This window comes from Sphaeroforma arctica, assembly GCF_001186125.1.
Source record: "Sphaeroforma arctica JP610 unplaced genomic scaffold supercont1.494, whole genome shotgun sequence".
NCBI lineage: Eukaryota > Ichthyosporea > Ichthyophonida > Sphaeroforma > Sphaeroforma arctica.
Window position 1 is genome coordinate 2,238 of NW_014040064.1, and position 24,861 is coordinate 27,098.

Consider the following 24,861-nt stretch of genomic DNA (forward strand, 5'->3'; position numbering starts at 1 on the left):
TATATGTATATATATATATATAAGTACACTTGAAACCTCATGGCGTGCATATTTGTTGTGTTTGCTTTGTTGTGCATATACCTAGATTGCGTGCTAAATACTTAGACACTTTCCGCGAACACTAAATACAACTCGCCTTGTATTATAGCAGGCTATATTGAGCTTTGTATGCTGACTTCGGCAGTAATTTAGGATATATCATCGAATAACGCATGAAATATAACATGTACTCACCTCTGTGTGCGTGTACGTGTTTGTATGTTAACATAGATGGTCTTCGCATGCCTGAATCATAAGGGTATGCTAACACAAGAAAAATCAGTAAGTACTAACCCCAACTCTCCATGAAACACGTTCTTTATTAAAAAAACACTTGCAATAAGCATTACCTGCATTGAACTTCTCATGTTGACTTTGGTAGTAGTCTATCACAAACTTTCGACTGACCGATTTGAGTGACGGGAATGATACCCATTCCTCATCGACCGCTACAGTTTCTGCAAACACCCCACAGGCGTGACATATTGTGAAGTACAACAGTAAAGCTTTCAAGGCACAGATCCGGCGCATCATGTCTATCAATTATTGAAGCTTGGGTATACTTACTTAGCTATCGCAATACGTATATGCGTGTGTTTCATAGTTAAATTTGTCCGTATGTGTTATAGTTAACCAGGACTTGTCAACTGTATTGGTAGCGGTTTTGCATGGGTTGTGTTCCGTTCGTTCCGTAATTCGGTGCGTGTGACCGGACCAACGCCTGCACTGGGCATATCAACGTCCACGGACAACACTAAGCACACAAGAACTCGCTGATACGTATATTATAAGGTGTAGTATAGCATACATTACGGGTCGTATCAAAATATCGTGTACATAGTTTATTTACGTCTCCATGATATATCATCCACCATTCCCACATGAAAGTGAGTGTAAATAAAAAAACGTATATTCAGGTATGGTGCACACAGTGAGAAACCGGGGTCTTCCGGTCAGATTTTGAACGTCCTTAACTTTTGAATCAACCGATAAATTTTTGTAAATCTTGGCCCAAAGCATTCGGCTTTTGGAGAGCTATCCAAAACTGCAATAAAAAAGTTCGGCCAAATCACTATATTTCGTGCCCCAGAAATCTGGGTCACCACCTTGGCCAAATTCCAAAATTGCAAAATTTCAAAATGTCAAGCTGAATATAGCTTTATTTGAGAATTCTGCTTCGAATATTGACCGTCAGAATATTCTGAGAATTGTTGTCCTGGATGAATCCCTGGTAGGGAGTCCAAATCCTAAGAGTTTGAAGCTCTATCGATATTGCAACACCTTCGATAGCCTCAAAAAGGTCGATTTTGGGTGTATGGCCAAATCAAAAACAAAATGGGGGGGGGGGGGGTTTGTTGAAATATTGGTCGTATCACAAAATGAACCAGCTTATCTTTTCTAGGAGGATGAGATAAGCTCAAATCCGTTGAGGAAACCCGGTTTGAGTAGTATTATTTTTTCGAGGTGTCCCATACTCCTGAACATAGGGGTCCGGAAGACCCCGGTTTCTCTTTGTGTGCGCCACATAAATATTTAGGTGAATGTATATGTAAGACTATTTACACGGCCCTCTGGATTGGGTCGCGGGCAGAAATCAGGTTTCTTCCGACGAATCGTAAATTTAGCAGAGACCCTAATCCAGAAGGTTTTTGGCTTTTTGCTGCTATAGCAGTTTTCCTCCGAGAACAGTCGTACACTAATTTACTCCAAATAAGCGCACTCAAATCTTTTTTTCACTTTACCTTTTATAAATAGAATTGTTCAAAAGAGACATATTTTCTCCTTCCATAGCAGAAGGCTATGCCATGTTTCTTTTTAAACAATTATTAAAAAAGATATATAATTTTTTAAATATCCACCAATAAAGTATTTACAAACATTCTTGTTTACGCTGCGGCGCAACATCACATTAATAAATACCCGTCCAGGGGAAGCACAGCCATTTACATCAGCGGTTTGTGTAGCACACTGCACACAGTTGCAAGGGATAGAACGGTGGTTCGGCATGTCTCATACTGACCATATATCTCACATTGACTATATTGGTTCTTCAATATAATTGGAACACAGTGGCAGAGCTGTCCAGTGCGCAAAGTACCACGCACGCCTACGCAAATATCTGGTATTGTCTATGCATGCTTTCTAAATCTGAATCTGTAGTGTCTAGCCCCAAGGGATTACAAACAATGGACGTTACTCGTTTAGGTGGTGACGTTTGGTCAAGAATCATTCGACACCTCAAAGTACAGAGCGTTCTAGAGCTTTCACTCACATGTACCAGAATACACGCTCTGGCGTCAGTGCGCAACTGGCTTGTAGTTGGTGGCGAAGTGACCTTTCTTAAATAAACGTCTGTCTTAGATCTTTTTATGAAATACTACCGAAATCTAGTGCGGAATTTAACGCTAATATTATTTTCCAATGACGACCTGAACAACCTCAACTCTTGCGAAGCCCTTACCAGACTGAAGTTGGATGATATTCGTGACCTACGCATACACGTGGTCAACTCGCTATCAGCCTTCCCACAACTGCGCCACTTGGAGATCACCTCATGTTACATGGTACAAGGAGCCGACATCACACCGCTTCGTTTTTCTAGTGCACTCCAAACACTCGATATTCGCTTTACAGTTTCATCCCCCGACATCACGAATCTTTCTCCGCTCACACATTGCCTCGCCTTGACCGAGCTTGATATATCCAGGACGCAAATTACTGACTTGCGACTTTTGCCTGTTTGTATGAGACTGCGCAAACTAAGGGTGACGGGCTGTCGGTTCGACACCAATCTAGAGCCACTGACAGCATGTTCGAAACTACAAACAATACGCATAGGCGGTATTGGCATTACCGACATAGAGCCACTACGAGGTTGCTCAAAACTACAACGCCTGGTCATAGACAAATGCATTAGTATCACCGAAATAGAGCCACTACGGGCGTGTTCAAAACTACAACGCCTGGTAATACGCGAATGCCGCGATATCACCGACATAGAGCCACTACAAGCTTGTTCAAAAACTATGACACCTGGAAATAGAGGACTGCGCTGGTAACACCGACATAGAGCCACTACGAGCTTGTTTAGAACTACAGCACCTGGTAATAGGCAGCTGCACTGGTATCGCTAATATAGAGCCACTGCGTGCTTGCTCGAAACTACAAACACTACGCATGAACGACTGCACCGGTATCACTGATATAGAGCCACTACGAGCCTGTGCGCAACTACAAAAACTATACATGTCACACTGAACAAGTATCACTACTGTAGATCCACTTAGAGCGTGCTCGAAACTGCAATATCTGCAAATGTCCTGCTGCACTGGTATCACAGACATAGAACCACTAGGCGCTTGCTCAGAATTAAAATTTTAGACATGCACGGCTGTACTGGTGACATCGACATTAAACCATTAAGAACGTGTTCGACACTCAATGTCTATAAGTAGAGCTGCAATGGCATCACTGACGTAAAGCCACCAAGAACCTGTTCTAGACTACTAAAATCATATATCTATATATATATCTATATATATCTGTATCTATATCTATCTATCTATCAATCTATCTATTTAAATACAGCTATATAGATGTATATATATATATATATAAATATATATACATATATAAATATATATATATGTTTGTATATATTGATATATATATATAAATATAGATGTAGATATATTTATTATATATATATATATATATATATATATATGTATATATATATATATATTATGTATATATGTATTAAATAAATATAAATATATATATATATATATAGATATATATATGATTTTAGATATACATATATATATAAGCATATATGAATATATATAATATATATATATATATATATATATAATATATATATATATATATATATATATATATAATACATAATATATTTATGCGTATATATATATATATATACATAGATATATATTTATATTTTTATAAACAATTAATGTATGTATGTGTGTATGTATTTATGTATGTATGTATGTGTGTAGGCATTCTTTGATGTACGTATGTATGATGTATGTATGTATATATGTACGTATATATCATCTATGTACGTATGTATATATATATGTATGTATGTTAGTATGTATGTATGTATGTATATATATATATATATATAGACAATAGATGTATGTATATTATTACTAATTTATGTAATCAATTATGTATTATGTATGTACGTACGTATATATCTATGTTTGTATCTATCTAAGTATGTTTATTCCCATATATTCTTGTTTGTATGAGTGTATGTATGTATTTTTGTATATATTCATTTATTAAATTATGTATTTACGCATGTGTTTGTATACTGATTTATTCATGAATGTAGCATGTGTTTGTATACTGATTTATTCATGAATGTATGTCTGCATGTGTGTATCAATATATATATATATATGTATGTGTGTGTGTGTGTGTGTGTGTGTGTGTGTGTGCGGGTGTGGGTGTGTGTGTGTGTGTATCATAACCACCACAGTGCCAATTTACTTTAGCGTGTATTCGAATGAAATTCATGCCACCCAATTAATAGTTAATTAGAGTATGTATTTGTATGTTTGTTTGTTTATTCGTGGACGTTTGGGTGAGTGGGTGTGTGTGTTCGTGTATATGTGTTGGAAGTGATCTGTATAGATTTCGGCATCATGTATCTATTAATCAAAGTCTATCTTAATCGGTGCATCTGAATAATATCTGCTTCCGCTTCCGAGGCTGACAGAGAATCCCCGACCTCTACATATTCAGAGTGATATCTGCATCGTGAATGTGTGATACCTGTAAGTCTGTAACTACATAAATAAACAACATCTATATCTTCATAAATATATAAAATTGTCTCGCCGGCATGTGATACCCTTTGGCGGGAGAATTTATTGCCTAATGGTTAGTATAGATATATATATTTACACTCTCCAATAGCTAGTATAGACATATATAGACCCATATTATTATGAATAATGGTCCAACAATTAGTCAGATTACCGAACACGTATTTAGTCGCTTACTTATATATTTATACGTATTATTCGATACTACTTATTATATTTTAAAAATCAATATTCATTCTGATCTATTTTCAGAAGGCTACGCAATATTGTACTGTCATTTTTTTGTTTTTTTGTTGTTTTTTTTTTAATTAGATATAGTTTGCTTTCAAAAGTTGAAGGGCGTTCCCCAACACCGATCAACACAAAAAGAAGAGAAGAAGAAACTGAAGAGAGAAGAGAACAAGACTGGATGACCGATATCGGATTTTTAATTTTAATTTTACTCAATACCAACCATCATCTTTGTTGCCAAGGAGTAATTAGCAGACAATGATGTAATTGGTCTAGAGTATTTCCCTTCTCATCAGTCCGCTCTGACACACATAAACAGTCTGAAACAGATGCACAGCTTCAAATTGAAATGTGGTACAGTATCATGATGATGACTGCTGAACTTCTGAAGGCAGGAGGCCAGGAGCCCTGAAGGCTGAAGCCAGAATGGAGAGTGGGGCGAACTTGTAACTTTTTTTTGTCAATATTTATCGTTATAAAGAGTGAGTGAAGAACTTGGACCCACATGGATTTGAAACTTGCAACGAACTTGAACGTCTGATTTTAGCCCACATCATCATGCATTCGACAAATTTGTGCATACACACCTGTTACACACACAACAAGAGAGTTGAACTTGTTGAAGTGACACAGCCTAAGCTCAATGCGTTAAAATTTGTAACTTTTATTTTGCCTCGAATAAACATTAAAGTTGTAACTTTATATCTCAATAGTACACTTTCATACATGTTAGGTGCATTTTCCAGGTCACTCAGGTGACAGTCAACTGAAACGCTCAATCTCTTTTGATTGCCTATTATCAATTTCGTGGCCTAAAATTTTCAACGATCGGACAGCTTACTGGGTGCAGTTTCCAAAATAACTTTGTAGTTGATTTGTCCTAAATAAATGGTATAACTTTTAAAAATCAAATGTTAACTTTAAAGTTGGAACTTATATTCCGTACCCCTATAACTTATTGAGCTTGGGACACAGCACAAGAAGCAAGAAGAAGAGAACAGGGAGAAAACTTTGAATAAAGACTTCTGGGGTCCTACTAAATACTACTCTACAGTACTCTCGCTCTACTACTAGTAGAGTAGTCAGTGCAGAGAGAGAGAGAGAGAGAGAGAGGGATATAACAATTTAAAACGCGAGTGTGTCTAGTCACTCAAGAGCTAACCTCAAAACGTTTAGTGTCATGTATATAAACGTCATCTTTTCAACGTTTAACGGATTATTTTTTAACGTTGCAACGTATTTTGGTATATTTTAACCTGTATAGACCTGAATAGTGCACCTATTGTAAACCTTTCGGTCTCAGTTTTTAATATCAGGATGTGTCGTCAGGACAAAATGTTGGTATGTATATGAAGCCTATTGCCTAACCTGGAATATGGCCCTACAATTATAAACGGGACACTGAAATGGAAGTATACGTTTAACGGATCATTTACTTGCGTTGCAACTTACAACGATATGAGGAAAGCTCCAGAATCCAATCAAAATGCCCACAAACACACCGACACTGTTTGTACTCAATTTGTAGTCAAATTATAGTTTTACTAAACCAATCATTATATTTGTTGTCAAGGAGTGTATAGCAGACAATGATGTATTTTTGGCACCACCAAGTCACCAACATACGTATTTACTCTTTGTAAAACAACCAGTTTGGAATTGGAAATCGTCCAATACTCGGATTGACAGTTGCACACCGTCATTACTCATTGCAAGATAAAAAACCCCAGCTGAATTCTATTTTAGTTTTTGTTGAAAAAGTAAAAACAAAGGAAAAGAATCAGTAGGCACTAATAAGACTGAACAAATACAAAATCAAAAAACAGCAACAAATGTTTTTTTCTTTTTTTTAGAAAAGGTCCTATGTAAGACAATTTGCAAAAAGTCTAAACCGTTAAAAAATAACTCCATCTTGAGTCCTTGAGACTGGATGGCAGTTCGATGACTTCGACCCCCTATCCAATAGATTCCAGGCGATAATGAATAACCTCTCTCCAGTCTCCTATTTACATGCTACTAGTAGAGGGAGAGTAGTAGAGAGAGTAGTAAATAGAGAGTCTTCCTCTCTCTCTACTCTCTCTCTCTAGAACACGTAAATTGTCAATATTGTTCAGGAATAGTTCGTTGTCGGAGAAGGGTATTTTTTGAAAAATAACCTCTGTCAATTCGTTACTCTAGAGAGAGAGATAGTCAGAGAGAGGCCGAGAGGGTCATAATTCATGAAATATCACACTTCATAGCCTTCTGAAACAGTGAAATCAAACAAGAAGGCCATGAAAATATAAAATATTCCAATAATAAAAACTTATGTGAGTTTATCGGTTTCGGAGTAGAGAGAATACCTAACTACGGAGTACTCCAGAGAGCTTTGGAGTGTATCTATATATAGATGTAGTAATTTTTATGACCGGCTGCCTTTGACTCTTTGACTTTGTTTTATAAAAAAATTTAACATTATAGAATACGTTTGTAGTCTGCACTCTGTAGATGGCCACAGCCCACAGCAGACCACAACACAGGTGAAAGGTGCACAGCCGCACAGGGTACAGTGATAGCGGGCAGACAACCTCACAGGCCAGTGAGCAGCCTAGTTGACAATGAAGCTGGTTGGAAACCTTACCCCAGAGAACCACCAGGCACCAATACACTAGAGTAGACCAGCCAGTGGTCCCAGGGGTAGTATCTACTATTGATAGGCCAGTAATAAGTAATAACTAGTATGTATAAATAAGCCTGGAGAAAATAGATAAGAAGACTATTATTTATTTTTTATAATACTTAAAAATACGTAGGATCAAGAGAATTCGAAAAGGACGTCACTTTTGCATTTCTATAGGTTGTACTTCATTTTCATTACATATCCGTTGTCGACTGTTGTGTATTCACGATGAAATCAACTAAGATTCGAGCAGCCTTATTGGTGAGTGCTGCCTCCGTAGTGTGCGCGCAGGAGCCAATTTCGGCATACTTGTCACACAAAGGCAAGACTTTCAATGTGGACGGATTCGACGCCAATGGTAACACATACACTGGTCTAACGAAGGCACAGTTGATTTCTGGCGATACTGGCCTTGATAGTGATGATGCATTGGTTGCAGCCGAGGGTCGCAAAATTGCAGCTATCAAAGGAGATTCTTCTCCCACCGATATTGTAGCTCCCACCGAATCTGGGGACTGGGAGAACTATTGGCCCAGTTTTAATGGCAAGAAGCCTCTACACAAGAATGAGGGCATTAAGAGAGCTGGAAACGGCAAGATCATCGACAAGGCATGGTATCACCTGTCTAATAGACCAGCGCCCATTGTCACGGAGACTCAGACTCAGTTCGAGTTCACGCAAGTCTATGTCACGTCCAGTGTAGAACCTACTGATAGCTATTGGTGCGACGGTGGATGGATTCAGATAACTAAGGCTGGGGATCTCATGGATGATGACTGGGCTGTTGCCTACATAACCGGCTATCTTTCTCTCATTTCAGCAAATGTCGATGACGTCGACACCTATGACTGGTGCGTGAATACCAATGATAGGAAAAACGCAGGAGCGTGTGCGCGACAGCACGCTAAAAGCCATTCCGAGGCAGATCTTGATGCGGCATTTGCGGTGGCCAGTGATGATCACACCTCAACGATCATCTTGCACGTGTGCAGTTTGCCTTGTTTGGACGCAATCTGTATCGCCACTCAGGAGAACTACGCCTTTTTGCAGCCACTGCGCTTGCACGAGATCTCGTTCACCAAATCGTCATCAGGAGATCGTAATATATCAACTCCTTGCTTGGATGGCGAGGGTATTTACTCACCAGGTAAGAATGTTTCAAGTGTTCACGCTTGCTTATATACAGGTATCCGATGTTTCTATAGATGCCATGAAAGTATGAGTATTTTTTGCGATTATTTCTCTGGATCTTAGTTATTGTCTCATTCGATGCATCGAGAAAATCTCAGCTAATATATACAGACACTGCACAACTTCTCATCGTACAGCAGGTAGCAGCGGCAGAAAATCCTTTAGATTCTGCCCAAAAGGACAGGCGTGCGATACCATTAACCCTGGAACTGGCACGTGTCAATGTGAAGCCTGTTCCCCTGACCTCACCAATTGCCTGGAGTCCACGTGCGTACCGTCCCAGACGGCTAACGCTACTGCTACAGGGCCTGTATGGGAACCTACTTCCAGATGCGCCGCTGGTGCCTGTGAGAAAGGGTTTTACCAGGATAAGTCCAATGGCCAGTGTACATCGTGCCCCTCTGTGAGTGGCTGTACACAGGCGGTGTGCACAAGCCCGTTTGATGCACAGTGTGCCTACGGTGGTTGCCTCGATGGTTGTTTCAATTCTGCCCCCCCAGGCGGAAGCGGGATGTGCAACTGTGATAGCCTGACTTGCAGCGGACAAACAGGTAAGCATCGTTCAGTGTACGTACTTAATTCAGGTGATGTTGTCAACCTATAAGATTCAACACGTCTATAACTTGGTATCGATATGCTAACGTCGTTACTCGAATTTATATTCTCCGCTCAGCAATTCCTACTGATGATATTGAATCCAACTGTGGAACATTCTGCGTTGACAGTCAAGGTCTCCTTATCCGCGAGGTCATGGGAGGCGAAGACGTGACACAGTGCACAAGCATGTATGTTTAAATTCTGGACTGTTTCTATTACATTGACAATAATATGCACATGGAGAATTCGTATATCATCCTATTGCCACATACTTTCGTATTCGGAAGGCTATAATACCCATGCAGATTATAATATATATATGTGTGTATATATATATATATATGTGTGTGTGTGTTTGTGTATATATACGTATATACATACACGCGCAAACACATACACACACACATATATATATATATATATATATATATAGTATGTATGTATGTTTGTATATGCATATGAATATGAATATATATATATATATATATATATATTTATATATATATATATATATAATGTACATGTATGTTTATGCTTATGTATACAAATTTATATCAAGCATATATATATATACAGTACATGTACATGTATATATATATATATATATAGTATGTATATGTATATATATATATATGTATATATACGAATTTGTGCATGCAATATATTTTCAAAAATATGGGTTATCGACACACATATATATATATCTATATATATATATATATATATATATATATATATACATATATATATGCATTATTTAATATTTTATTTGTATATGTATATGAATACATATACATTTATGTATATTATGTGTTTCAAATAAATTTAATACGTATATATATATATATATATATAAAATATCATGTTCATATTTACATATATATACATATATATTGTATAAACAAATATTGATGTATATATGTATAATATAAATATATTTATATATATATATATATATATATATATATATATATATATATATATAAAAATATACCTATTGACACACACTATATATATCTATACATCTATATCTATAATCGTACATGTATAAGTATACACACATGTCTATTCATATTTTTTACCTATATCTACATATGAATATATATTACATATATATATATGTTGATATATATTACATATATATATATGCATGTATGTCATTATGGGTATATGCATATATATATATATATATATATATATATTATGTATGTATATGGATACCCGTATATGTTAAAGTTATACAAGTAGTCAATTTATGTTTCTTTATCTACATCTATATGGAACGAGAACAATTTTAATATCGGTTCTATCAAAGGCATTAATAAGATGATGTATGCACGTTTGTAACGCACTTCATTGTCCTTGTTTCCTTCAGACAAGCCATCAATAAAGGTATTAGATTTCTTGCTCCCGGGATCTTCGACGACTTGACCGACCTAACAAACTTGTAAGTTATTGTGAGATCCCTCATGCACATTCAAGCCATATATCTCTGTAATGTTTTGTGTAGAAGTAGGCATCCAATTCTCTCCTTTGCTAATTGTGTGGCAGTACGTATTTGTCACACTCCACTCCACTGACTCCATCTTTTATTTGGTATATACAGAGTGTTGTTCAATAATGAATTGGCATCCTCGGCGATTTCACCCACTCTGGTCGCGAAGAACGTCAAACTGATCGATCTGTATGTTCCTTCGATAAACTTTGCTCGTGGCCCATTGGCCTTCAGCCAGCGACGCAAGCCCTACAGCGTTCACTCGTATCTGGGTTGTACCGCACTGCCATTCTGCATTCCCATTCATCGAGCCTTACTAACTCTTACTAAATATTTGGGTCATGCGCATGAGAGACAAGTGATGCACTGTAGATGACTGAGACTTGAGGCGATGTGTACTAACTATTCTGTTGCAACCAAACACTCACAGGGATATAGGTCAAAACCGGATAACTACTCTGCCCATTGGCTTGTTGGATACTTTGGCGGACCTGAAGAATTTGTAAGTACTGCCTCTGACTTCCCAGTATACTAGTGACTTAGTTACCGTACATCAGTGACTTGATTACCGTACATCAGTGACTGAGTTACCGTACATCAGGGACTTAGTGGTGCATATCTCTGTTTGATGATGTTGTCCTTCCCATTTGTGATTATGGCTGCGAACCGGTTTATGTGCGGCCACCATCAACAAACAACGAAGTGCAGTAAAACGCCCAGAAGCTTAATCTGCACTTTGCTGAGGACTTTCACGTAGCACTTGTTCGGAGAGTTTAACTTAATCATTCGATTTCTCACTGTGCACATATCAGATGGCTCAATAAGAACCGCGTTCAAGCCATCCCCGCGGGGTACTTTGACAACGTACCGTCACTCAAAAAACTGGACTTCTCCTGGGCTCTCCTTGCAGAACTTCCAGAAGGCTTGTTCGACAACAATCTGGCGCTAGAATTAGTGTAAGCATGATGGTACCCGATTGAGTTTAATCGCTCTGACGGCGTAGCTCTGTGTACTGTACCTACCTGTTACACCAATGTACCTGTCACATTCCGTTTGTAACGGAAACCCCCACCGTCGACTCGATGTGCGTGTGCTCGTAGTCATTACCGTTGCACGGTATGTTGATCCGGTCACTTCCCCTCAAGACCTTCTCGGATTCATGGACAGCTTAAAGTATGACTCACGTGCGTAGTGGCCGTCACCTGTGTAAGACAATCACCCAATCAACCAACACCGACGAAGGAAAATCCCCGTGAGGCGCTGTACCTCCGCTCTCAGTGGTTGCTTCATCAGACTTTCAAACCGACTCTTCACAATGCTCATGGCCCAAAGTCAGACCCAAACTACCGACGGGTATGTATGTATTCAGTACACAACTCTCAAACCCTAAACCCTACCCTTTGCCCCTACCCATACAGGAACATGAACCTCAACCCCCTCGCGTGCGTTGCACAGCTGTCTCTGCCCGCTAGGTACATTGGCACGGCCATGTCCTTCTCAGCTGGTGTGAAGGTCGCTTCCTTACCCGTATGCACTGGAGGATGTGTAGAAGGGCACTACGCGGACTCAACTGGAGTCTGTGTCGCTTGCACCCTTGTTCCTGGGTGCATCCAAGGCGTTTGCACAAACGCGTTTGATTCTGTATGTGGGACTGACAGCTGCTTTGATGGATGTTCAAGCCAAAACGATGGATCGTGCGACTGTAGTGAATTGAGCTGTGCGGATCTGGACCCCGGTATGTTGCTGGTCAAAACTCGTTCATCTTACATCTGCCGTACACACTACAACTTTAAGAATGTATATATAATGTACATTTTACATTTGCTACATCCTTTACAATATCAAGATATATATATATATATATATATATATATATTTATAGTGTTCCTTACTGCATATTCAATGAACCCATAACCCTGCAGGCTTTACGTATTATCATTTGTAGAAAGACTCATAGTTGTATCCTAACCACACACTCTACAGTATTGAACTCATCGTGCGGAGTTTTCTGCATAAGTGAACAGCGTGTTCTTATCCGGGAGGCCGGGGCCTATTCGGATCCCTTGACCTGCGATCTCTTGTAAGTTCGTCGTGTGTGAGTTGGAATCTGGACGTTCACCATGAGTTTCTTGACAACTCTCGCTAACCACACTGTTACTATACTTCCCATCCCTGTGCAGAATTTTAGGAGCCAGAGCAATCGAGCATTTCAGCCCCGGAGTCTTCGACGATTTGACGCAGCTTATTCATCTGTATGTGGTGTGCGAGAAACCCACCAGCGTTGATCTGAAATGGCATCTTTCTCTATCGAACGCGTTATCTTATTTCACTTCCTGTTGTCATTCTGATTGTTATGTATGTCTCGTTACTTACTGCAGGGACCTGAGTTACAACTTGTTGAGCCAGTTGCCTGCGGATGTCTTCGCCAAGAACACCAACCTAGCCAGACTGTAAGTCACCCCTTCGAACGCCTGTGATGCGATGACCATATCTCCACAAAGAGGAATTGCATCCACACTCAGCAAACACCTCAACTGTGCGAGCTTACAGTCCCACCTTAAGCCAACACATCTCAATCACTAACATTTTGATACATTTAATGGTACGTAATCCTTTTGCGCACTGCAGCTTCCTGTCCAACAACGGACTGGTTACCCTTCCCAGTGGCATCTTCGACACCCTTGTAGATCTGACATGGTTGGATCTCAGTGTAAATGCTCTCGCTCCGCGATTACCTTCCGGACTGCTCGCCAAGTTGACCAAACTAGAGAGTGTGTAAGTAAGAATGCATGTGTATATTTGTCAGATTGTTAAGTACACGAAGACGCAGACATAAAGCAGTGCGTGTGCGAAAACATGTAAATTCGTAATGTCGCAATGAAGGTAAATGTATATCCACATGTTAGTACATGTAAGTAAATATACAAAGTTATGTGTTTGTTCATATGTATATATAAACTAAGCATGTTTATATGATATACACTTATATGTTTATATGTATACAAAAAGTATTACATTTTCGTATATGCATATACATATATATAGATACTCATCGTTTTTCTTCATATATACTTGGAATGTGCACCAAGCGTATGTACATGAATGCGCAGTTGGCGAAGGTTAAATTCTTTCACAGGGATACGGGACTGTCTTTCCTTCAGTGCTAGTATTTGTAAGCAAACTCGACCACTCCCTCAATCCCTAAATCCGTAAAGCCGCCAATTACGATGCTCACCTTTCTGCTGCGTATCTCGCATTGAGTATTGCTTCCCACATGAATATGATACGACGAATCGCTGTGTACTTGACACTGATCGCTCAACTAATTTGCAACGTATAATCTTCGCCATAACAGCAAGCTCGACTCAAATAGGCTTACCGAAGTGTCCACTGACGATTTCAAGAACAACATTGAGCTGACCAATCTGTAAGTCATTCCATCCTCAATCTGTAAGTCAACATATCTTTATCACATGATTTGAAGCATGGAAACACCTAGACAAACGTACGTATCATACGTATATATACCTGTGAATATGCATGTTAATGTATCGAATTATGATCCTCAGAAAAACCAAGTACCAAAATCTGCCTATAACTTTATGCGATACAGGGAGCTTCATCAAAACTCAATTGAAAGTCTTCCTGATGACCTGCTGCTGGCTAATACTAAACTAAATAATCTGTAAGTGATCTGGCCTGATCCTGTTGCGGCGTGGTTGATAATTCTGAGTTCACCGTCCGTAACTTACTATCGTTGCTTGGTTTAGGAATCCCTTCTCAACCACCCCTCCACCACCTTGCACGCATCACGCTAGTTTTAGGGTTTAGAGTTTACTAAACCCCTGAACCCCTGGATGCTGGCATACATTTTCAATTACGACACTGACAAGCATTCTGTCGCTTCCACATCCAGGGATCTCTACAAGAACTTAATTGCAACGGTCCCAGCTGGTTTGATCACCGGCCTGACGGAACTACAAACCTTGTAAGTCTCTGTAGATTGCGTATTACCACATACATCCCCGGACTGGACACGATGTATGCCCACGTACACGCATACAGTGATAACCATGTTCGAAGATGTATGCGCACTTAGAGGCACATGTCTGTTACTTCCTGATTATAGTTAGTTGGCTACGTGAAAGCACTTTCGGTTGAGAATACGTGAGTTGTCACACGTACTGTTCTCTTTCCCTCAATCTGTTTGAAAGTAAGTTGTCACACATACTGTTCTCTTTCCCTCAATCTGTTTGACAGTGAGTTGTCACACATACTGTTCTCTTTCCCTCAATCTGTTTGACATCTGATATACGTTTCAGGTGGTTGAATTATAATCTTCTGACTGAAATCCCCGTCGGATTTTGTGACACCAACGGCGCTCTAACGGAATTCCGATTCAGCAATAATCTAGTGGAGGAGATGCCAGTGAACCTATTCGCCAACACCCCCAACTTAGTCGAAGTGTAAGTCCATGTGTATTGTTAGCTACACCTACTTTTGGTGTGGTTTGTATGTGGTAGGAAACATATTGTGACTCACTTCTGTGTACTGTACAGGGTGAATCAAAACCTTAAACCCACTTCGTTCTGGCAGGCAGCGCAAGTTTCTGATTCATCATGGTAGCAACCTTGTATCACCAATCGAAATACTCGAGACTAATGGCTTGTCCTTTCCACCACATCAATTGACATACACAATCACACAGGTCTGCGGATGCCAACCCCCTCACATGCATAGCGCTTGTCCCCGTTACTGCTACCTACACTGGGAACTGCCCCGTGGCCCCACAAACCTGTGCTGACCTACCTCTGTGCACATAGAGACTTCTTACTAGAGTGTGCGAGGAAACTTGCATTCAAATGTTTCAAGGAGCGAAACTTATTTTCGAAACGGATATGTATCAGCAAAGAACGAGAGGTTGCTGTACACCCTGCGCCTACGAATGAGATAAACGTTTCTTTCGAAAGGCCTTATTTACTACTCGGCTGGAGATGGCGTTCAGTCCAGATTCCACTGACAACGCACATACTCGGAAGTATAACACCCCATTCATGTCAAACTCTACAAACTTCAAATCAAACTTATTTGTACAATAAAGGTTTCAAAATCACAATAAACATACTTTGCAGCTATGGGAGGCGGAAGCATGCAGCATTTATTGTTACTGCTGCTGATCAAGGAGTGCCGATTTTTCTCATACATAAAGTGGAACCGGACTATGTACGGCATTTAGTCCGTTGCGGTATATATTTAATTGTTCTTAGGTCTCTTGCTCTAGAGGGTCATGGTGGAACAGAATGATACGTGAGGGTTTAGGGTTTAGAGATCCATGTACAGTGTTTGTAGTTTAGAACAAGCCGGTAGTAGCTCTATTAAAGTACCGCAGTGTAAGTGTAGCGTTTCTAGTTTCGGGCACGCTAGTATTGGCTCTATGTCGGCGATACCAGTGCATTTGTATATACCCAGGCGTTGTAGTTTTGAACAACCTTGTAGTGGCTCTATGTCGGTGATTCCAGCGCAATGGTGTATATCCAGGCGTTGTAGTTTTGAATAAGCTCGTAGTGGCTCAATGTCGGTGATTCCACCGCATTTGTGTATATCCAGGCGTTGTAATTTTGAGCAATCTCGTAGTGGCTCTATGTCGGTGACTTTACTGCAGCCAATTAGTCTCAGATCTTGTAGTTCCAAACATGCACTCAGTGGCCCTATATCGGTAATGCTAATACTACCTATGGACATTGTTTGTAGTTTTGAACATGATGTCAGTGGCTCTATATTGGTGACGAACTGACAGTAAATCATCCTTAGTGTGTGCAGTCTCATACAGAAAGGCAAAAGTCTCAAGTCAGCAATTTTCGTACAGGATATATCAAGCTCGGTCAAGGCGAGACAATATATGAGCGGAGAAAGATCCGTGATGTCGGGGGATGAAATTGTAAACACAATATCGAGTGTTTGGAGTGCACTGGGGAAACGAAATGGTATGATGTCGGCTCCTTGTACCATGTCACATGAGTTGACCTGCAAGTGGCGCAGATGTGGAAGGACTGACAGCGAGTTGACCACGTGTCTTCGTAGGTCACGAATCTACGTCAATCGTAGTGTGGTAAGGGCTTCGCAAGAGCTGAGGTTGTTCAAGTCGACACTGCAAAAGTTTGTCAGCGTCAAAACCCGCACTGCAATGCTGTAGTGTTTTAGAAAAAGCTTTAACTTTGCCACATTACTGTGAAGGGTCACTCGGCCATCAATTCGAAGCCAGTTGCGCACTGACGCCAGAGCGTGCATTCTGGTACAAGTGAGTGAAAGCTCTAGAACGTTCTGTGCGTTGAGGTGTCGAATGATTCTTGACCAAACGTCAGCACCTAAACTAGTCACGTCCATTGTTTGTAATCCTTTGGGGTTAGCGACTACGGGTTTAGATTTAGAACGAATACAAAGACAAGATCAGAATTTGGCGTAGGCGTGCGTGGTACTTGTGTGGTACACAGGACAGGTCTGTCACATTTGTTCCTCAATATATGGCAACCCCCATTTAGCCAATGTGAGACCTGTAAAACCACCGTACTATCACTTGAAACTGTGCATAGTGTCCTAAATACATAAAATACTGGTGTAAACAATATATGGCTATGCTTCCCTAGAGAGTAGACACAGGGATAGCAGCACATGATACTCTCAACTTCTAATGGAATATTCTAATGAGCGAAGCGAGTGACTTTTGATTAATTTGGAAGCGAAAAGGAAGAGAAAGAGGGGCCTTTGGGAGGGCGTAGCCCTCGTAAAGGCCGCCTTAAATTTGACATGATGTCACGTGTCATTCCCCAGCACATCACGACAACACACCCAGAAATCAATAAACTTATTCTCATACTGTTCATTCTTCCATACTCCGTCGTCTTAGTATGGTTGTGTTGACTCGAAGTTCCGCCCTCTGCCTGGACCTCGTCGATCACCCTGGTCTTGGTGAATTAGAGTTCAGCGACGAAGCAAACGATGAGAATGAAATCATAGGCAGCGATGAAGAGGACTCCGATGAAGTTGAAGGTTTGCACGCCCTTCAGAACATGCAGCGACTCCACATTCCTAGCATATGAAGATACTCTAGTAGAAACAGTTCGTATATGCAGACACGTGATCCTTGTGCCACTATCGAAGCGTCACGGGTTTTACTGGAAGTTCTGGCAAGTGTTTCGAGTAAATCTATTCATAGACAATGCAGGAGATAGTGAAGCAGTATCGCGTGTTTTGCGCAGTAGACAGACAGCATACGAGGCACGCTTACAGACAGCATACGAGGCACGCTTACAGACAGCACGTGAAAGACACTATATTTGAAAGCGTGTACGGAGACATATACCAGGTCCCCAAATCCTGCAAGACAGAATACAAACTGTGTACGACGAATTTAAGGACAAAAAAGGATGTGCACACTGGTGAGTTGTTGTTCAACGATATTGCGCATAAACAGTTTGCAGTAATTCTGAGGATGATACTTGATGGTTATGTATTGGATCCACCTGGCGTGCATCTCTATCGCTGTTATGTTACTAGTGTTGATGGACTTAGATTCTGGAAGTGTGCACTCCGTTAAGTCTATAGTACATCAGACCGTGTCCAGAAAATTTGGCTATCGTATTACTAGTATTGCTTTGTGCGATGATGTACTGTCATACTTTCGGATGAAAAAGAAATACGCACAAGATGTGGAAAGGAATGAAGCGCCCGACGTTGGCCACTTTGATCTAGAGACGGTGCATTGTAAGTGTGTCTGCCGAACCATTATGTGTGTATCCGCATAGCGGTGTCCATGACATCAGACACCTAGGTGTGCTATATTCTAGTTGGCCTTGTCCAACTATCTGATATGTCAAATGAAAAAGGTATTAATTAATAAAACCGTTAAAAACCATTTAGGAATCTTAAGTTCCTCGTATTATTACGAGTACGTTTATAGTTTATGTACTTTATACGATTACGTTTATAACATAGAGCCTAATGTGGAGTCCGGGCTGTTAAACTTACACTTTAAGGCTGAGTATTATGAGCAACGTGATGTTAAAATGTGTTCGAAAACAAGTGCTAAGAAGAGATACTACACCCTTCAAAATGTGGTATTGGAATCTTTTCCAAACACCACCCATCTAAATTCCAATTTGGTTACTCTTCACCGTGTATACGCGGTGTTCTTTGTATGCTTTGGCGTTTGTATGGCCGTTTCATACCTCCCACTCAAATCACTTACCGAAGAAGACGTCAGGCAACAATACAGGAATCCTCCCGAGGTTGGCAATTTTCATCCAGACATCGTTTGGTGAGACTTCGGCTTCAAAGCCCGTAAGTATCACCACGCATCCACAAATCACGGACTACGTATAAGCACAATCGAGACCATCTTATGTAATACTTGGCACTTGAACTAAATCTATGCTGGCGGGTCAACTAGTCCAGAACATGCGTATCACCGGCCCACTACCTCCACCTCCCCCCAGATCTATAAGCTGATGGACTACGGTATCTCTGGTGACCACACCTTGGACTCGATCTCCGGGTACTTCCAACGGAACAAATCCATCGGTGGCCTCAACAAATGCCAACAATGCAGCCGCCTCCAGACCAACGACTTTCCTCTCATGAATATAACCGATATCGTCATCGACTTTATCACCTACGCAATAAATCCCGCGCACGATTATTCCAAGCCAAAATCCGGGCGCATCAGAATCTACTATAGTTGTGTCTCACTTTGCATGGTCCAGCGGAAGGGCTGCCACGGATCCTCGACTGCATCTGGCGCTATGCCGCTAACCCGCAAATATTTGGGGGATTCGGCCACGACATAAATAGACCCTGGGTACAACGGCTGCCAAGCCATTCGTTCCGCCCACGTCTGACCGCCCAAAGCAATATTCAAATGTTCAAAGATATTACCAACGACGATATCCGCGCCAAACCTGCATACCGGGTGCCGATGACACAGGCACCACCCTCACTGGTTACTTTGAGGACATATTTAACCCCACAAATCCGTACGTGGTTCCACCGGATACGGAACCCTCGCCAGATGTAGCTCCTGCCATACGCCCCGACGATGTAATGGAGGCTACTACGCTTTCCAATACACAAGAGGCCTAGCCCTGACAGAATTTACATTCTCCTTCTGAAGGCTGCAGTGGAGCGCTCCACCGAACGCTGGACACTAGGACGCCCTGACACAATAGCCCACTGATTAAACTGCTTGCCGAAGCATTCACTGAGCTACTAAAGGCGGGTACCTTTTCTACAGCCCTGAACTCCACTTTCATGTCAGCGCACCCCAAAAAAGGTCGATGAAGATATCACCTCCTCCGCCGAGTTCCGCCCCATCACGCTAACACAAATAGTCAGACGCATCTTTGAGAAGTGCTTCCTCAAGCTGATCACAAGCCACCCCGGCTCTGCTACCCATGCTACCCAAGCTGGCTCCAAATCACGATACACCTGCCATACCCAAGCACTCGCCGCCATCGAATCTGAGACACAGTACAATAAGGAACGACAGGTCTGCTTGCAGTTTAATGGATCCAGCGTAACGTACTCCAAAAAGTGTGCGACACCCTCGCCTGACCAGACGTTTACCGCATCCGCGGCGGAAGGTGGCTTCCAACTTTGGAACGTGGGCACCGGCAAGTGTTTGGTCGACTATGAAAAGAATGGCGTTGGGCTGGGCACGCTCGACTACGGATACAAGATCTACGATGACCAAATCTGGTATCTAGAGCCTCGCGGTGATGGATATCTCCTCATTAACAAATATCATGGCAACCGTGTGGTCATGTACGGCGATTCGCGAGGGCTGGGTGTTCTGGCGTCCAAATATGCAGTCTACTCCGATCAAGTATGGTCGACCATTTGTTAGTGAAGCAGAATCAGTGTTCACCAAAATAAAACGTGTATGTTCATGGCACTTCAACATAATACTCGACAGCCGATGTCGTAATTGCATAACTAGATTTATTATACTTGTAGACTTCAGTTGTCCCCCAGTTACGTCACATTCGTAATGGCCAGTTTATAATTCTAAAATGATATTTTGATTTCGGAAGACTGTTTCAAGTTGTTAAATTGTGTCTTGTTATAAATAGAGCGTACGATTGTAGACTGTAGACTGCTGCAGAAACTCTGGATAGCTTGCCGCCTGTTATCACATACAAAGATACGAAGATCTGAAATAAGTCAATACTGATACATAGTCGCTCTGCGGTCTACTCTAGGGCCTGGGCACTGAGTGTCTCTGTAGAGATCTAGTATCTACTACATAGAGAGACTGAGAGTCAGTAGAGTCTACATACCGATAAAATAAAAATTAGAATTACTCCGATACCCTTTGCGGACGGCTCCAGCCAACAGGTAACAGTGTTAGTTGTCATGTACAGTGAACAGCCTCAATCAACAGGCTGCTCCAGACTCCAGAGTAGTCCAGACTCCAGAGGGATCATCGACAGACGCGCTGAGAGTGATGAGACGAATCGACGACAGAGACAAGAGTATATACATATTTACATACCGAGTCAGACTTTGTTGCTTTTATATATAATATAAGGTCCCTCGAATTTCCCAAAGTTCGGTCCTTATTCTCCGAATTCAAAAATCGGCCCAAAAAATGATCATTTAGCGCCAGGAATTCACAAACTAAGCACACTTACTATATAGTAACCGCACGCGGCATGACGCTTATCAGACATTTCGGCTTTTGCCCATTGACAGTAACACAGCAGAGAACATCGGGCAAAGCAAAAACAAAAAAACTCAAAACTACCAGTCTGCCACAGGCCTACAGGCTACATACAGCCCACAGGGCACAGGGCCACAGGCCCCTACAGGCTACATACAGCCCACAGGTCACAGGGCTACAGGCCCACAGCACAGGCCGGGCTCACAGCCCACAGGCAGCAGGCTGCATAGTACACACTCGACAGTCGACAGTGGAGTGAGTGACCTAAAACTGGACACAATTATAATTAATAAAAAAATACATGGGAAAGCTACTCCGCTCCTCTTTATCAAATCTTTACTCCGGACACAATTCCGAAATCTTCTTTGTATAAATGGCCAATGGGACAAGAGTTCAGAACTACAGAACTTCAGGAGCGCCCAAACGTTGAATCTTCGAACTTCTTGGAATCTTGGAACTCGAACCATCGTTTTTCAGATTAAACACTAGATAACAATTAAACAAGAGGTCACCAGGTGTCCCGCCTCCAGGTCACCAGGCCCAGGCCCCAGGGTGACCTCTGACCAGGCCACTAGGCACCAGGCCCCAGGGCCGCCCTCAGGGCTCAGGCCCGCAGCCCTCAGGGCCTCAGGCAGGTTCCGTCGTTGACTTTGCAAAATAATCTTTTTATCTCGAATTCCGGAATTCGCAATTCGAGGTATGTAAATAAAAATTGAAATTTCACTCTTTTTTTTAAAGACTAAAAGTTAAGTTCGATCATGACCCTCTCTAGAGAAAGAAAAATTTGCCACAACGGACTAACGTCCGTAAAACCCTATAAAAAAATCCGGCCATCAAGATGGCCGTGAAAACATTGAACATAAATTCATATTTATGTTTAGCAAAAACTTGCTTGCCATATTAGATGTTCATTTGTGCATTGAGTTTGCGTCTGTTGCGACGAAAGTAGTTAAATACATAGACATCGGTCGGCTCATCGGCTGGCATATTGCTTTTTCATTTTCACCACGGTCTCCATGGGTCCCGGGCTCTGATATCGGTGTAACTAATAAACGTATTGCAGAGAAAACAATCCCTGATCGATAATTAATTTGGCGCCTTGAGCTTCGTGAGGCATAGTTTACACATAAACATCTAGTCAAGGCTTGGTAGAATTGAAGGCGGTAGATCTCGACTTCTTAAGTTTGATGAGTTTTCATAGTCACGATGGACACCTGCTTATTTTAGACTGGATACTGGAGGTCGTCAATCTGTAGTTGCAATCGAGTATAGTCATCTTCGAGTAAAAAGGTGGTGTAAACTGGAACAACAACTGTCAGAAATGCGAGATTGGTGGCAACCGGTTACCATTGAAGTCGCACTTCAGTTGTCGATAGTCGGGACGTTATATCAGTATCAGAAGTCTAGGCTATCTAGCTTATTGATCTTAAATTTTGTATATTTTTCTTTTCTGCATCCTATTTCAGATGCATATAAATAGCGTAGTATGCGCAACATTGCTCTAGAATATCTCAAAATATTCCGTTGCGCATCTTCCAGTCAAACCATGCGAAACCTCTGAAAAAAAAAGTATCAACTGGTCTGTTGATATTTGATTCAATACTCGATGTCGTGATGACGATACTACTGTTTTCAGATACGGGTGTGTCTATCGTTTCAGAGAAAACTATTACTAGCGCCTGATCTATTTCATCATCTGCTACTATTTTGTCGTCTTCTACGATTATAGATAGGGATACAGATGATGATGTTGCATTGTTTGTACTGTTAGCTAAACTAGCTGTGGAACGCATCTGAGATAATGTTTGCTGTCCCGGCTGTGCGGTCGGCCTCCTACCGTACACCACCGGACTTTACTTTTTGCGATTTCTGTGTGCTGGAGCTTTGCCTGTCATTATATAAGGCTAGATATACTGTCTAGTTATACTACCTAAACTATAATAACAAACCTACAACCACGTTCGGTATATTAACAATTTTCACAGTTCTTCTTTTGGAACATAGCGCGATCACTAAAGTGAGCGCCTTGCGCGCCCTTTTCTTCTCGTCTCCTCCTTACCCTCCGGAAAATAATCAAAAGTGCTCGCTTCGCCCACACCTGATATAATAAAAAATTCCAAAGTTTCTCATGAATCGCATCGGTAGAGAGAATAAGAAGGTTAACTAGGCGATGGGAGAAACCTAGTTAAATTTCTATAAAACCAAGTTGACGATGTGTCACACTTGAAATATGTTCGTGTAAATTCACGTGCGGTGTCGGCTTCTAAAGTTCTACTAGGCAAATGAGTTACTCTGTGAGTGTCTACTAGGAGTTACTCAATACACTACATCACAAATAGATAAATACACACCGTCCACCAGGGTTGTTAAACGAACAAGAAAACATAATACCCTGGCGAGCCATTTTTTCCCGGACAGTTTAGTCCATTTGTCCGATCAACAACCCTGCCGTCCAAGGTCCACCACTCCTGACTCCACCGAGTCCGAGCATCTGTTGAAAATTTCAAACTTTATCCGGAGAATTTCAGCAATAAATACATGCATACGTAGTCATACATATATGATATAAGTCATAATTATGTACTAACGAACAAAAATTATTCTTTTCTTGAAATTTAATCTTGGAAAAAGAGGTTTTACTCCTATCGGAATTTATTTTCCATTTTATTTATTTAAAAAAACCAAAAGTTACAAACAATACAACTTTTTTTCGGGTCAAACAAATGCATTTTTGTTTTATAAAAAAATCGAACGTTTACACCACACATACATATAAATAGAGCTTGTTCCCTGGTGCGTCCATGATAGCGTCGGTGTAAAGCAAACTTGTCTAAATCAATACTCCTATTTGCAATTATGACTAGTATTGTCAAAGCCACTCTTCTCGTGTCTGGAATGACCTATATCGCCACGGCCGCCTCGACCGATGTGTTTGGCGAGTTGGACGGCGCAGGTCTCGATTATGTCGCTCCAACAACCGAGATGTCGCCTGTCTATGAAGACAACATCGTTTCTTTTGAACCCCAAGATCGGTTTTTAGGCACAATAGCAAGTGTCATAAGCACCGTAACTA

General features: G+C 41.0%; 3 protein-coding genes across 3 annotated transcripts; all 3 read left to right on the forward strand.

The window, feature by feature from the left end:
* Nucleotides 1-2,538: 2,538 nt before the first annotated feature.
* SARC_06736 (hypothetical protein) lies at nt 2,539-2,913 on the forward strand (the record flags this gene model as incomplete). The annotated part of the gene is made up of 1 exon (XM_014299342.1): nt 2,539-2,913. A coding segment is annotated over one exon (375 nt), but the record flags the coding sequence as incomplete, so codon positions are not given.
* Nucleotides 2,914-7,909: 4,996 nt separating this feature from the next.
* SARC_06737 (hypothetical protein) lies at nt 7,910-16,257 on the forward strand. The gene is made up of 17 exons (XM_014299343.1): nt 7,910-8,938; nt 9,120-9,533; nt 9,656-9,767; nt 10,955-11,026; nt 11,186-11,263; nt 11,505-11,576; nt 11,887-12,030; nt 12,493-12,809; nt 13,058-13,154; nt 13,255-13,326; nt 13,453-13,524; nt 13,703-13,849; nt 14,430-14,501; nt 14,688-14,759; nt 14,991-15,062; nt 15,397-15,540; nt 15,783-16,257. The coding sequence occupies exons 1-17, from the start codon at nt 8,020-8,022 to the stop codon at nt 15,895-15,897; spliced, it is 2,991 nt and encodes a 996-aa protein (XP_014154818.1). The 5' UTR covers nt 7,910-8,019; the 3' UTR covers nt 15,898-16,257.
* Nucleotides 16,258-17,979: 1,722 nt separating this feature from the next.
* On the forward strand, nt 17,980-18,171 carry SARC_06738 (hypothetical protein; the record flags this gene model as incomplete). Its single annotated transcript, XM_014299344.1, has 1 exon — nt 17,980-18,171. One exon carries the CDS (start codon nt 17,980-17,982, stop codon nt 18,169-18,171), a length of 192 nt encoding a protein of 63 aa, XP_014154819.1.
* Between the last annotated feature and the right edge of the window lie 6,690 nt (nt 18,172-24,861).

What these genes read in the sequence shown, in the direction of transcription:
- SARC_06737 (XM_014299343.1), top strand. Translation starts at nt 8,020, where the DNA reads ATGAAATCAACTAAGATTCGAGCAGCCTTATTGGTGAGTGCTGCCTCC. An exon ending in CGAGGGTATTTACTCACCAG is followed by an intron (nt 8,939 to 9,119) that starts GTAAGAATGTTT and finishes CTCATCGTACAG; the next exon opens with CAGGTAGCAGCGGCAGAAAA. An exon ending in CTGACGGAACTACAAACCTT is followed by an intron (nt 15,063 to 15,396) that starts GTAAGTCTCTGT and finishes TATACGTTTCAG; the next exon opens with GTGGTTGAATTATAATCTTC.